A 14632-nucleotide genomic window follows, 5' to 3' on the forward strand; every position below is an offset into this window, starting at 1 on the left:
AGGCCCCGGTTCCCCATCCTTAGGCCAAGGGGACTCTTGGGACCATTCCGCAGGGTCCCCTAGCCCCCCCCCTCCGCGGTGCTCCCTGAGTCGGTGTGTGCACGCACGCGTGTGCCCGTGTGTGCCCAGCCCGCCTGTGTGATGAGCAGGAGCTGCTGACAAGTGCCCCAGGTGTATTTCAGGGGCCGCTAAAGCTCCATGCTTAATGGCTGGAGCCACAGTGGTCACGGCTGTCATCGGGGATTTCATGGGCTCGTTTACATCTTCAGCTTCTTCCTTCTGAGACGACTCCATCATCCCCAGCAACCCCCAACCCAGCCCCTCAGCAGCGGTGGGGAGAGGAGGTAGGGCCGGAGCACTAAGCGCCACGTTGGGGTTCAAAGCTCTGGTGGGGGGATAGGCTGACAGAACAAGCCCAAGGCCAGACCGAGGGCCTGGGGGCAGGGCTTCTGGCAGGCTCCAGGGTCGGAAATGCTTATCCTCCCCCTCCAGCCAGCACAGAGAGCGCGGGAGCTGGAGGGAGGTAGGGCTGAGAGGCTAGTCTGAAACGTGGGGGTAGGACTGCATGCGGAAGGCAAGATGGATTGGAAGGCAAGATCCGGACGGAAGCGCAGAGGTCACACCTGAGCGAGGTCAGCACCTCCAGGATCTGCTGAGGGGCTGCAGAAATGGGGCCAGGAGAGCCAGAGTGGAGACGCTGTGGATTCCCAGCTGCCCTGGGAGGCTCGGCTCCTCCCTGCCCCTGCCCAGCCCCCCCATCCCCACCCTCCGTGGGAAGCTGCTCAGAGGCCCAGAGCTGCCGGCGGCGGGGGGTTGGGGGTGTGTGCTGGTCCCTGCCAAAGTCTGGCTGAACAGGGCTGATCTTCAGCCAGAACAGGGGAACACCACCCCCCCCCCCAGAGGCTGAAATACCAGGGGTGGGATGTGGCATCAAGTGTGGACAGTAGGGATCCTGGAATTCTTGGCTCACTTCAGCCACTTACCTGCTGGTGCCTTTGAGCAATCACTCCCCCCCTTTATAAAGTGGGTAAACATAAGGCGCCCCAGTTTGCTGGGTGAGATGGCCACATGGGCATTTACCACGCCTGGTCAGAGCCAGGAGGGAATGAAGCAATGTGGGTGCTCAGCACATGCCCCGCACCCGTGAGAGCCTACCGCAGCCACACGTCAGGACGCGGAGGATGACAAAGGGGTAAGTGCCGGGGACCTGGGGGGTCCTAAGCCAGACTGCGGGGCTTCTGTTCAAGGAAGGCCTCAAGGAGGAGGTGAGTCCGAGCTGAGACTTGTGGGAGTAGAGGTTAGGCCCCATGGGGAGGCGGCAGGGTGCGGCGGGGTGCCACATGCAAGGGCCTGGAAGAGAGAGAAGGGTATGAGATGTAGCCCCAGAGAGAAGCAGAAGCCACACCACGAAGGGCTTGGCTTTGCAGGCCAAGGAGCTGAGCCTTCTCCTGGGGCAGTGGGCTCGCTGCACACGGTAAGCGGGGGCATGTGGCCGTTCAGAGAGATTCCCCTGGCTGTGCATGGGAGCTGGGTTGGAGGTGGGGCACCTGGAGGCAGGGAGGCCAACGCCAGGAGTGGGGGAGGGGATGGAGCTGAAGAGGGGACAGATGCAATGGACCGTCCAGAGCCGGGACCGGGCCGGTGACTGGGTGATTCCCCGGGCTTCTCAGGAGGAGGCATCAGAGAGTCTGAGGCCCTGCCCAGAGGCCAGAGTTGGATCCCTGTCTCCAAGCCATGGGGCCAGGCTGTCTCCACCTCATCAGCACTCCCTCCACAGCCCGGGCCTGTCACCAGGAGCCCCAGGAAACATCCCCTCGGAGAGGCGCCTGATGGACCTGTCACCACAGTGCCATCCCGCCCAGCCGGCCCCTCACACTGGCGGGGTAATCTGCTTTCACCGGGAACGTTGTCCTTCAGCCTCCCCCAGCTCCCAGCTCAGAGCAGGGAGGGCGGGGCACGCAGGGCTGAGAAGCCGCTTTCTTCCCTGAACAAATGACCTTGGGCCAGGAGTGGGAACAGCCTGGCTAGAATTCAAACAGCCTGGGCCCCCAGCAGCCCCGGGCTCTCAGCCCCCCTTCCACTTGCATCCCAGGGAGTAAATCTGCTTTGGGAACAATTCCAAATCGAACTAGACCCTTGGGAGCTCCTTCTAGGTGACCCCAAGCCACTGAGGGTCTCCAGCTTCCAAGTTACACCCTGTCTCCTTCCCAAGAAACCTGCCCCCAGGGGGTTGTCTGGCCAAGGGGGACAAACCCAGATCTGAGGGTCCGATAGCCTTGGGTTCACCTCTCAGTTTGCCTGCTTCCTTGGCTGGGTGACCTTGGAAGCTTGCTCTCCCCCTCTGAGCCTTCCAGGAGCCTAGTGTAAGAGGCATGATACCCCTGAAACCTTGGAGTGAGGTTACTGGAAGAGAGGGGAACTGCAAAGCATCCAGCCTACCATGGGTACCCCACAAATGAGGACCCCTTCCAGCTGACTATTTCCTCCTGCCCTGCTGGGGAGCAAGACAGAGACTCCCCCACCCTGCCCCATCCCAAGGCTGACATGTGAGCAAACCTACAGCCCTGCTCTTTCTCCACGTTCTGGCTACTCCACGGTGAGATGGTCTCATGTGAAGCACTGGACGAGGAGCTGGGCAGTTGGGTTCTGGTCCCACATTTGCTGCTGGCTGTGTGACCTTGGGGAAGTCAGCTGCCCTCTCTGGGCCTGTAAGGACTCCCCTCCTCCTCCCCACATGTACACCATCACCATGCTGTTTAGCATTCCTTCCTTTTGACCCTTCCTTAGCTTCTCGGAGTTCCCACCCACCCTCTGGAAATGACCTATTCCAGGTCAGACTAGCAGTTCCGGGAGAGCACCACCGGCCCCTGCCCCGACATTGCCCGGCCTCGGAAACCATGGACGGAAGGAATGGGACAGAGGTGGGACAGGGGTTCTTTGCTCCTACGACAGAGGAGCACGGGGGCCCAGGAGGCGGGGGGAGGGCGATCAGCCCACATGGAGCAGTGGGTGGCAGCCCTGGCTTCAGCTCAGCGACGTGGCGGCTCAGTGACCAGGATGGCCTAACGCAGGGCCAGGGTTCCCCCTGGGCCGTGGTGACTAGTGACGGTAATAGCGGTGATGGCTGGAAAGGTGGTCATGACCCTGGCTTTGGCTCCTGTCATCAGACCTTCCCCAGCAGCCGCTGCCCCTCCCTGCACACCCTCTGCCTCAGCGCCTTTAATGAAAATCAGACAGAGATCTTTAGAGCTGCTTAGCATTTCAGTACTTTCAATAATGGGTATTACCAAGTCACCCTCCTAAAACTATTCCTCTGCTCTGGAGAGGTGCCACCGCCACCCACCCGCCCGTACACTCACACCCACACAGCCCCGGCCTCCCCGCCCGCCCGCCCCCGCAAGGCGCTGTCACCCAGGCTCGCTCTCGCGCGCTCTCACACTGTGTGCTCGAGCTCTCCCTCCCTCTCCCTCCCTCCCTCTCTCTCCCTCCCTCCCTCTCCTTCCCTCCCTCTCTCCTTCCCTGTCTCTCTCTCCCGCAAATACCCGCAAACACAGAGTTGTCCCTGTCTGTCAGAATGCTGATGTGGGCTCATCTCCTCCCGACAAGGCAGAATGATGATAAGGTTATTTTTTAATATCAGGGATATTAATACTCCTCTTTCTGATTATGAGCCATGGCTGATCCCTCCTGCTCCCTGAGGGAGGTCTTGGGGTTGGGCGGCGGGGGTGGGGGAGGGGGGGAGTGGGGGCGAAGCTGAGATGCAGGAGGGCCTACTGTGTACCAGGAACCCTTTCAATCTTCATGATATGAGGGCAGGTGGTGGTGTCCCCATTTGACAGATTGGGGCCTGAGGCTCAGAGAGGGGAAGTGATTTCCCGAAACCACAGAGCACACAGCGAGTGTCAGGCCTGGGATCCCAACCAGGTCTGACTCCAGAGCCCAAGCTCTTTGCTGCCTCCCAACACATTTAGAGACTTTCTCCCACCTGCTGCCAGGAGCCCCATCCTGATACTCCATAGGGAGGGTCCCTGCTCCACCCCATGGTCAAGCTGAGAGATCAGGCCCCCGTTTGGCCCTGGCCCCAGGCCTGGCCCCATAATCCAGCCTTCCCAAAGGGCGCGGGGCCCTGCAGACCCCAGACTTGGCAGAACCTCCCCGCCCTATCCCCTGTGGTTGCCCAGCGTGGCCTCTCCTCAGGGCCACGAGCTCCTTTACCTTCCCCCAGAAGTCTGAGGGGCTTAGGGAAGGGTCAGCACATGCACCGGGTAACCCACAAATCAGTAGCCAACATGGCATCTGCTTTCTCCCTCCCTGAGACCAACCCCAAGTTCTGAACTTTCCCCTCTTCTGAGCACCCACCACTCTCCCCGCTTCCAATGCCTCACGACTAAACGCATGGGCTCTGGAAACACAGATGTGAATTCAAATCCCAAGCCTGCCACTTAGTGGCTGTGGCATCTTGGACAAATATGTCACCTCCCCCCACCCCATAGATAACAATAGAACTTACTTCAAAAGGCTGTGGTTAAGATTAACAAGTATAGTGAATATTGGGCCATGTCATCCTAGATGTTGGGAGCCCTTAGAGACCTTGCCCCAGGCTGAGCAGCACCCCAGAGAGGTACCGAGATTGGTCTAAAGTCACATAGGCAGTTAGTGGCAAAGGGAATCTAGCTCTAGTGCCAGGCCTGGGCAGGGCTCAAAAGGGAGCCAGGGACGGGGCAAAAAAGCCCTTATGAAGGGCTGCCTGTGCGCCGAATGTTGACGGTTTGGTGCCCAGGAGGAACAGAGGAAGACCCTGCTCTCACAAGATGGTGTCTGGAATCAAGGAATCAGATATGTGCGGTAGGATTCCGAACTGAGCCGGGGTGCTGCTGGAGATGGGCAAGCTTCTGTGAGAGCGCTGACCTGGGCCAGGGCTCAGGCAGGGCTCCCTGAGAATGAACAGGGGGTACAGAGGTAGGAGAATGTTCCAGAAGAGGGACCTGAGGACAAAGTCTGTGTGCAAGAGGGGGCACAGTACCATCCAAGAAAGTACAGAAGGGGAAGAGCAGGTGCCTGGAGAGTGTCCAGACCACCTGGACTGGGCCTTGCAGGTGTGATAAGGATTTGGCTCTTTATCCAGAGAGGAGTGGAAGGCTCTGGAAAGGCTCTACTCAGGGGAGTGGAAGGTGTGGGGCAGCAGCTGATCATGATCTTTGGCACTGAATGGCCTTTTAGCTGCAGTGTGGGGTGTGGCTGAAGGGACCCAGGGAAGGTGCGTGGAGCCAGTCACCCCGGTGAGAGTGAGGGCGGCTCAGACCAGGCTGATAGCCTGGTGGTGAGGAGAAGATGGATTCAAGGTATGTTTTGGTGGTAAAATCAAAGGATTTGGGATGTCCTAGATACTTGGCTGGTGGAGAAGGAGGTACAAAGTTCAGTTTCCTGACTTGTGCAACTGGGTAGACGGTAATGCCAGCCGAGGCCAGGCACGGGGCGGAGAAGCACGGTGCGTGGGGCTGGGGCAGCTGGTGTTTGAGGGCCGGTGGAGGTGATCAGAGTTGAGGCGGGACTGAGAGAGAAAGCCGTGGAGTCTGCAGAATACACAATTCCTTCAAGAAGTTTCCTGGGAGCGGGGAGGAGAGAGGGAGAGAGCATAGGCCAGGGGAGTGAGGGACGAAGGGATGGCGTGGTTTGGTTTCTCGGGACAGGAAAGACTTGGGCACGAGGAATAGGCAGTCCAGATCTCGGAGACCCAGGCCAGTGTGGTCCTCCTTCACCCCTGTTCTGCCGCTTCCCGTGGCTCCAAACTGTGGAAGTGATTGATTATATGTAAACAGGAGGAAGCAATTAGTCTGTGCATGCCCGGCCATTAATAAGGCTCTTAGGTATTTCTAACAACACCTCATTTACCCTCCAACCTGAGAACAAATCTCCTGAGAACAGCGAGAGATACCTGAAGAGACCTCTGAGCCGCCACCTCACCATAACTAAACTCGGTCTCCACTAACAGGGGAGCCCCTCGCTTAGAGCCCCCGAGTCTTACTCTATGTACTATTCTAATAGCGTTCGTGTTTTTTCAGGCCACCTTAGAAGCAGCAGCTCAGGAGGCCTTTGGGACACGCAGAGGCAGGAGCCCAGCAGCGGAGAGAAGGTAGCCAGCAGCCGGGAAGCCAGGGAAGGCATGGTCACACCAGGGAAGCAGAGAAGCCCAGGGTCACGTCAACAAGGTGGGTCAGCCTGCCATCGGTTGGCCTGCAGGCGCTTCTGTCCCACACTGTCCCACCACCAGTGGCCGGAACGAACTCACCTCGAAGTCCTTTCCCACATCAATATTCAAGGATTTTTTGTTCATGATTCTGAGCCACCGAGCAAGGGCTAAATTACATTCAGTATTTTTTGCTTAAAGAGGACTTTTTTTTTTGAAATATTTTAAATCGTAAATTTTATTTTAAGTTTTCCTACAGTTTCTGAAATATTCCCTTACGTGGAAAGGGATTTTGTAATTGCCTAGTTAATTATCTGCTTCCCCGGTAGGCTGAAGATCCGGGAGACTGAGGACCGCGTCTGTGTGGCCTCACCATCTTCATCCCAGCACCTGGCACGGTGCACCAGACGGGCTCGACAACAGAGCTGTTGAATTAGTGAATTGATTAGTAAATGAACATTGCATACCAGGCAACATTCACTCAACAAATATATTATGATGTTCGATGCGGCCTATTTCTTGTTACTTTTATAATATGGCTACTAGAAAAAAATGTGAATTACAAATGTGGCGCTCACTCTGTTTCTACCTGACAGGTTTGTCTTAGGCTTTCCTGCCCCAGCTCTACAGGCAAAGTACAAAGTGTAAACACATTACCCACGTTCCAGGTGAATCTTTCCTATGTAACGTGAGCTCCTTCCTCCGTCGTGTTTGGGGGGCTACCTCCCCTCTAGCCTGCGAGCACGTTCCTGGGGGGGCGGTGGTCGGATCTCCAGTGGAGTGCCAGCACCACGTTCCCTCCGTGCTGGTTACAACTCGGGAAAACAGGTGCAGTGGGCACATTACAGATGGGAACACTGAGGCCCTAAGTAAGGAAGCAACATGGGCCTCATGCTAGGACTCTGGCTCTTCCTAAGACCTCCCAGGGCTCCATCCTCCAGCCTGGGGAGAAGGCAAGGTTTGTATATGCAAAGGTGAGGAATGTGCCCCCCTCCAGTCCTCTGACAGTGGAGGGTGAGAAGGGACTGTGGGGTGGACTTCTCTGCAGGAGTCTGGGTTGAGACAGCCTAGGGCAACAAGACATCCAGGGCAGGGCTTAGGGTGGGGGTGAGCCACAAACCACTGCCCCCGCTCCGAGCACTCACACCCACCCACCTCCCACCAGAGCATCTCTTCTACTTGTCCCTGAAGGGGCGCCCCGCGGAGTTCTTCCCTTGGGGTGTAGGACTGCTCAGAGCCAGCCCCATCCTCTCAAATACAGTAGCCCCTTCCCACCCCAGATCTCTTGAAAGGTTGCCAAGCACGCGTGCAACTCACTCACGTGAGCCTCATAGCAACCCTTTGAGTTGGTGCACATCCTCATCATCCTCATGTAGTTGGGGAAACTGAGGCTCCGCAAGGCGAAGTGAGAAGAAATACTCCTGAGAGGGTATTTCTCCCAGGAAATGGAGAATGTCATGGGGCTTGTGTCATGCTTCCTTCAACCTCCCTTCCCACTCCTGGATGGAAAAATCAAGAAGTCGCAGGTTAGGGGAGGAGCCATGAAGTGGGGGAAAGAGTCGGAGGCTGTCCTGCTTGGCCAGGTCCAGTTCTCCCCACTACCCCCCCACCTTGCCTGTTCCGTTGGAGTGAGGTCCCAAGGGGCCCACGTGCCGGTGGGAGAAGGTGAGGTGAGCACTGTTCAGATTCACCCCTCAGAGAGTTGAGGTCAAGCCCACTTAGCAGGGCTGGCTAGCACACCTGCACAGTGTTCCAGAAAGCAAGCCGTCCTGCAGCCCAGAAATGGCCTTCGGCAACAGCGGCCTCAAGCACTTGGCCAGTGAGGCGTGGGCCCCTTGGGTGGCTGCTCATTCATTCGCTCACTCAGCAAACGTTCCCGCAGCACCCAGCCAGGACCCTTCATGGCTGCTGCCCTTGAGAGGCTCAGAATCCGGTCGGGGAGGAGACACAAGCTAACCACAGCCATTCTAGATCCCACCTGTGCACCTCACAGAGCTTCCGATTCCCTCCTTCCGTCCTCACGAATCTCACTCTCCTTGCCTTTGAAATGGGGAAAAAGCAGGGATTGGATGAGAGAAGGGATGCAGAGTCTAGCCTGGGAGATGTGCTGATGGTGACAGGGACGCTGGGGAAGGCTTGTCCCTGCCGGGGGGGGGGGGGGCCTCCCCTGCTGCCCTGCCTGCCTGACCACTCAGGAGAGGAGAGAAGGCACCATCTTCCCAAAGGCTCTGCTGGACACCCATTTCTTTAGGAGAAGGGTCTAATGGCTTCTTTCTTCCCACTGGCAGGTGGGCAAGTTGCTACTTTTTGACACAGGACAGGCGGAGGGGAGAGGGTGGGAGGGAGAGACCGGGACAGGGCACACCAGGGCTGGGGCATCCTGGGAGTTTTGCGGGTCGAGGAGACGCCTGAAAGCAAGCGGCTCTTACCCCCGCGGAACTCCGGTGAAATGCAGTCCTAATTTCGCTAAACAGCATTCGGAATATGGAGCAGACCCCTGACAGAGAACCGCCCCTCATGCTTACGGAGTCCTTGAAGGAGTCCCCAGCTCCACAAGACTGCAATACAGACAAAACCCAGGCTCAGCTGGCTCCACCTCCACCTGGAAATGCAGAACCCCAGCCCCCAGCAAAGCCTCCTCCCATCAACAAATATTTCGGGGAGCCCTGGCCGGGATAGGCGATGCCCACGAGTGCTGGTGACTGCATCCTGCACTCTGTGTGCGGTTTCTGTCCCGCCGCGCCCACTCCCCCAGTGCCCCAGGAGCGAGTTGCCAGCCACAAACTCTTGCACCTGAGGAGCCCTGCAGGGAGGTCTAGAGTCCTGGGAGCTGTGGCCACTCCACCACAGGCTTGCCCACATGCATTGTTATGAAAATGTTTGCATTAGCTGCCAACTTTAAATATTAGGAGATAGCACATAAAAATTCCAGCTATAAAACCTCTCTTGAAAGCACAGAAATCGGGCGCCCATCCCTACAGCGATGTGAGCTACAGCGGGGAAGACCCCCCCCTAGTGGGTTTCATCAGGATGCCCGCCTGTCTCATGTGGGCATTTGAGTTTGCCTCTCCGGGTCTAGTCCAATCTGCTCCCTCTAACCCCCACCCCCTTCACAGCATCCCTGAACAGCCTTTAGCTAGTGTCTGCTTGAATGCCTCTGGTAACAGGGGGCTTACCTCATCTTTGAGAGAGTTGGTCTGAGCTGTTGGTGCTAGCAAAGGGCTCCTAATCTGAGCTATCTCCCCCCTTTCTGTAAGTAAGAAAGATGCATAGGAAAGAAGTGGGTTTTAGAGTCCAGTGGATCTGGATCTGAGCTCCTCTCTAGCATTTAACCAGCTGTGTGATGTAAGGCGAATGATGCTCTTTCTTCACTTCAGTTTCCTTAGCTGCACCTCTGCTGCAGGACTGCGTGAGGCTCAAAGTAGAGCAAGCTTATAAAGCGCCTAAAGCAGGGTCTGGAACGCCCTCCCCAAATGGTCTTGATCATTCTATGTAACCTCCAGCCATGGGTCCAACCAGCTCTTCCCGGTGAGTTCAAGGGCTGGGAGTGCAGTTGGAGAGAGCTGAGCAACGGTCTGTGCCAGCTAAGTCAGAGGCAGAGTCCCAACTTGAGGGCCAGCCCCCTAGGAGCTGCAGGTCTCTTATCTGCCTCCTGGACAGCTTGGCCCTCCAGGTGCCCAGGGACCTTGAAGGCGGTAGGCAGGGCCCCGGGAGGGAGCCCCCACATCCCTGTCCGTGCTCTCTGCACACAGCCTGTAGCCTTCCCAAGATGAGGTCCCTTCTCCTGGGAATGGAACTTGAGGTGGGGGAAGTCAGGGGAGGGAAACGCAGGGAATGATCATCACCATCATCCGGAGCGGCTGCCATTACGGGGCACCTGGCAGTGCGCCTGGCAGTATGCTGGACCCTTCCTTACCTGAGTCCTTGAACAGGATTCTCATGACAACCCTAGGACATAGGGTTATTCCTGTTTTACAGATAGGGAAGTTGAGGCTCAGAGAGGCTAAGAAACATGCCCAAGGCCACACAGCCAGGATTTACAATCCTGTACGTTTCTGGTGCCTGAGCCTGCGCTCCCCACCACTGCACTCTACCGCTCCCTAAACTCAGGGTGCCTTCTTCATGCCCACTCAGTGGGCTGTGGAGGGGAGGGGAGAGAGTTTTTACCCCCAAGTGCTTCTGAATTGGTCTCTGAGCCTCTGCCGCGGGAACTAGCGAGGGTGCATCCGAGTGTGTCACCGCGCGAGGCACTTCGGGCGCGTGGGTCTGAGGGTCATGCGTGTCAGCGTGAGTGTGCGGGAGGACGCCTCGCCTGTGCGTGAGTGTCCACGCGGGGACTCCCCCGGTGCTCTGCGTGTCCGGGCGTCGCGGGGGGCGTCCTGAGCGCGGCTCGGCGCGCCGTGGCTCCGAGTCCACGTGCGGACGCGGGACGCGCGCCGCCCCCCGAAGGTGCGGGCGGGTGAGTGCGAGCGAGCGTGTGCACGTGCGGCGGCGGGATCCGCGGGGCCGGTGTCCGCGGGGCGGCTCCGTGTCCCCCACCCCCACCCCCGCCTCGGTGCTGATTGGCTCGGCGCCGTGACGGGCCGGCCCCCGCCCGGGGCGGCGGCGGCGGCGGCGGCGGCGGCGGCGGCGGCGGCGGGCGCGGGTGCCCGCGTGTGCGCTGTGTGCCGGCGTGTGCGCCGGGGTGTGCGCCCGGCCGCCGGCTGTGCGGGAGAGCCGGGGAGCGCGCCGACGCGCCGCCCGCTGCGGCCGAGCTGGAGGGTGCGCGGCGCCCCCGCCCGCCCGGCCCGGCCATGGTCCCCGCCCGGGGCCGCCTGCCCCCCGCGCTCTGGGTCGTCACGGCCGCGGCGGCGGCGGCCACCTGCGTGTCCGCGGCGCGCGGCGAAGGTGAGCGGCGGCGGCGGCGGCGGCGGCAGCGGCGGCGGGGCGGGGGCGGCCGAGGGGCCGGGGTGCGGCGCCCGCTGCCAGAGGCTCAACTTCCTTCCCCCTGGACCCTGAGCGCCCAAGGGGCTGGGATCCCTGGGCTGGGAGGGGGGGGCAGGGGGGGCACCGCGGGAGAGACGCGAGGTCAAGGGACAGCGCGATGGAGATGGGGACAGGACTGGGGGATAGGAACCCGGACCCGAGGGCCTGAGGATGGGGGACAGAGGCCCCCGGGGTCTGGGGGGACGGGGAGGGAGGATAGGACCGAGGGATTGGGAGCTGGGGAAGGAGAACTGAGCGGTGGACCCTGGGGATGAGGGAACAGGGCTGGGGACAGAAGACAAGAGAAGAGGTATGGAGGAGAGAGGCCACAGGACCAGGGGACGTGGCAGGGACAGAGGACAGAGAACAGAGGGACACAGGGATGCGAGATGAGGTTCAGAAGGCTGAAGAAGAGGGAAGGGGTGCCATTGAGAAAGGAGACCAAGAACTAAGGAAGGAGGAGCAGAGAGCAGGAGCAGGTTGCGGGAAGCCGGAGAGAGGGGCAGGGAGTGAGAGTCTTAGGTGGGAGGGCTGGACGGCTGGGGAAGTCGCTGCGGGAGGGGCGGGGTGGGGCGGGGTTGCAGACGGGCTAAGGCCGGCAAGGCCCTGGATGGAGAGCAGAGTCTTGTCCAGGGGCAAGGCAGGGGCAGTCCAGTCACTCAGGGGACCCAGGGGTGGGGGGCAGGAGCAGGAGTGTGGGCTGAGCAGTCAGGACAAAAAAAAGGTCTGGGAGGTGACCTCCTGGCGGTGGGAGGGAACAAGGAAAGCTGGGAAGAGACACCCATCAGGGTTCCTCAACACCCAGGGCCTCACATCTGCGCACGTGCACACACATGTGCGCGCACACACACAGTTAGCCCCACTGAAGTCCAGGTCCAGCCCGGGATGCAGCCCTGGGTTCTGTTCTGCGCCTCACCTCCTATCCCCCAGGATCTCCTTTGCTCCTACAGCTCAGCCCAGAGGAGGCCCAACGTTGTGCTCTGGGCAGGATCCAGAGGCTGGTGTCCTGGGTCCAGAGCTGTGTTCTTGCCCTGGCAGAATGAACTTCCTCCACACACGAGGGAGCTCCAGACCCAGTGTTCCTCATCCACACTCAGCTACACCAAAGATCCACCCCCTCATGCACAAACAGCTCAGAGATATAACCGTCCCCAAAAGCACACATGCACGCAGGGACTCCCATCAGGATTTACACACACAGAGCCAGGCCTGTAGAGACTCACATGCCTGGACAGCTCCCCACCTCCAACATCATGTGAACGCCTACAGTTAGACACACAGAAGTGCGGCCAGGATACATGTGCACAGACACGCATGTGCACACACATATGTGTACGGAGGCATGCACAGGAGAATATGCACAGCCATGGGCAGATACTACATATATAAGAAGACTCCCAAGCTTGCATTCATGCCCACGGAAATGCACGTGCACATAATAAATGCACGCATAGATGAACTCATAGTCTCCAGTGGGAGAAGGACTAGGGCAGGGGAGCTGAGAGCTGAGGTGAGGCGGCAGGCAGAGCAGAGCCAGCTGGGGTGGCTGGTGAGCGGGCGCAGGTTCCTGGGATACCGGAAAAGAATTGAGGTGGGGGCCCGGTGAGTAGGGAAGAGGGCAGGACTGGGGCTCAGGGGCCTGGGGGCTCCCAGGTTTGGGTTGGGGGAAGGGGACAGTTTCTTACCAGCAGGTTGCTGTGGGGTCCACATTGAGGCTCTGGGCTTTGGATAGTACACCCTCAACTCCTCTAGGAAGGAGGCGGCACCTTCCAGAATGGCAGACTGGCACACCCCAGATCCCCCTGGGGAGGTGACTTAGAGCAGGCTCACCTGCAGAAGACAGGCCATTGGCCTGAGAGAGAGAGGACATGTCCGGGGGGGAGGGCACAGCAGTTGGGGAAGAGGCAAGGTCCACAAAAAGAGGCAAGCAGGGATGTCTTTGTCCAGGGCCGAGGGAGGCATTGTCCAAGGGCCAGTCCTCGCCTGTCCAGCCAGTGCGGCAGAGGACCCACAGCGGGGCGGGGGTGGACCATGCAGGCTGGATAGCCTGGGGCGGAGGTTCCACAAAGGCCAGCCCTCCCTCCTGAAGGACAGGAGTCCCTCCCAGTATCATTCCTGGGCTGGTGCAGTGCCAGGTTTGGCCAGGGAGACTGTGGGTGCTCAGGGAGGGGTGTCTGCTCCTAGCTGGGCTCCCGAAAAGTAGCAGTGCCCCAGCCTGGTCATGTGCGCCCGTGCCACGTCCCTCATAGGACAGGAGAGGGGCTCCATACCTGCAGAGATGCCCCCCAAGCCCCACCAGGCTCATAGCCCCTTATCACTCTCTGGTGAGGATTATCCACCACTTTGGGGTGATCGCCGAGGCGTTCACATCCTGGCTGACATCCCCTGGCCGCCGGAATTCTCTAGCCTCACCATCATGCACTGCGTCCTCAGGGAATGTAAATCAATTTAAGTATTAGTCTCAGCGAAATGGAATGGGGGAAGGTGACGGTGCTGGAGAAAAAAAAGAAATCGCATAATGCTTTCCACAGTGGAACAGGAAAAGCTTAGGAATTATCTGTGCTTCTCAGAGCAGGAGAGGGACCCGTTTGATCTCCCAGAACAGCCCGGGCGGGTAGGCCCGAGAAGGATGCCTACAGACATCTTGCAGATGAGGAAACTGAGCACAGAGGGGTTAAATGATTTGCTTCATGAAGGTCCTGAGAGACCATGAGTCCAGTCCTCCCGTTGGCAAACGGTGAGATGGGCCCAGAGAGTTGAACGGACTTCACGGATGGCACACAGACCTACAGGCCAGCCGTGCAAGAGGGGGAGAGAGCCCAGGCCGGGTGAGCAGAAAGGTTTGCATTTCCAAGGGGATGCAGGAGGAGTGGGCCTCATGCGGGGCTTGTCTCTAGCCCTGAAGCAGTCTCCTGTGGGCCCGGAGCTTCCTGTGACGGGCATTCTGGGTCTCCTCCTCGGCCCCCCATGGGAGGGCATGTGAGGTAGGGAAGAAGGGAGAGGAGAGGAGGGCAGGGACAGGGAAGTGTCTGGAAGGAGTTGGAACAGGCAGCCCTAGAATCCTATAGCTCTTCCCGAATCTAATAGAATCGACTTTTGACTTATCTTTGGATTATCTGAGCCCCCTGGCTGGCTGATCAAGAATCAGCTGCAAATGTGGTGAGGTCTCCCGGGGTGGGAAGGGCCTGGAAAGTGGGGTCTGCAGGCAGCTGCCCCACCAGTCATGAGTCATGGTGCTCCCGCGGGGAGGAGTCTAAGTGGTGGACATTTATGCTGACTGCCCCGGGGGGTAGGGGCAGGACTGAGCTGTGTTCAGGGGACTGGAGAGTGGGCCCTCCAGCTCTGAGACCACATCTGGGATGTGGGTTGGAATGGGGGAGCCCACCGGCCCCCTGTCCTCATCCCCCCCCCCCCCATGAGGCTCTGCTGGTCTGGGGGAAACTGCAGTGCGGCCCCCTCCCCCTCCCACCAGCCGGCAGG

The 14632-nt window shown here is 59.3% G+C and overlaps 1 protein-coding gene across 5 annotated transcripts in view; it reads left to right on the forward strand.

Annotated features, from left to right (window-relative positions):
* The first annotated feature begins 500 nt into the window (after positions 1–500).
* Positions 501–14632, forward strand: part of EPHA8 (EPH receptor A8) — a 45729-nt gene continuing 31597 nt past the window's right edge. For 2 of the 5 annotated variants that reach the window (XR_003517976.2, XM_027583061.2), the window contains exons 1-2: positions 501–632; positions 6063–6209. Coding sequence is in view for 4 of the 5 variants with exons in the window: in XM_027583061.2 (XP_027438862.1) it covers positions 566–632; positions 6063–6209 (214 nt within the window). In the remaining variant the exon portion in view is untranslated. Of the gene's footprint in view, positions 1193–1779; positions 1884–2787; positions 2922–6062; positions 6210–10980; positions 11075–14632 lie in introns of those variants that run through there. The other 3 variants (XM_027583088.2, XM_027583078.2, XM_027583070.2) reach the window with 3 other exon arrangements.

This window comes from Zalophus californianus, chromosome 4 (genome assembly GCF_009762305.2).
Source record: "Zalophus californianus isolate mZalCal1 chromosome 4, mZalCal1.pri.v2, whole genome shotgun sequence".
Lineage (NCBI taxonomy): Eukaryota > Metazoa > Chordata > Mammalia > Carnivora > Otariidae > Zalophus > Zalophus californianus.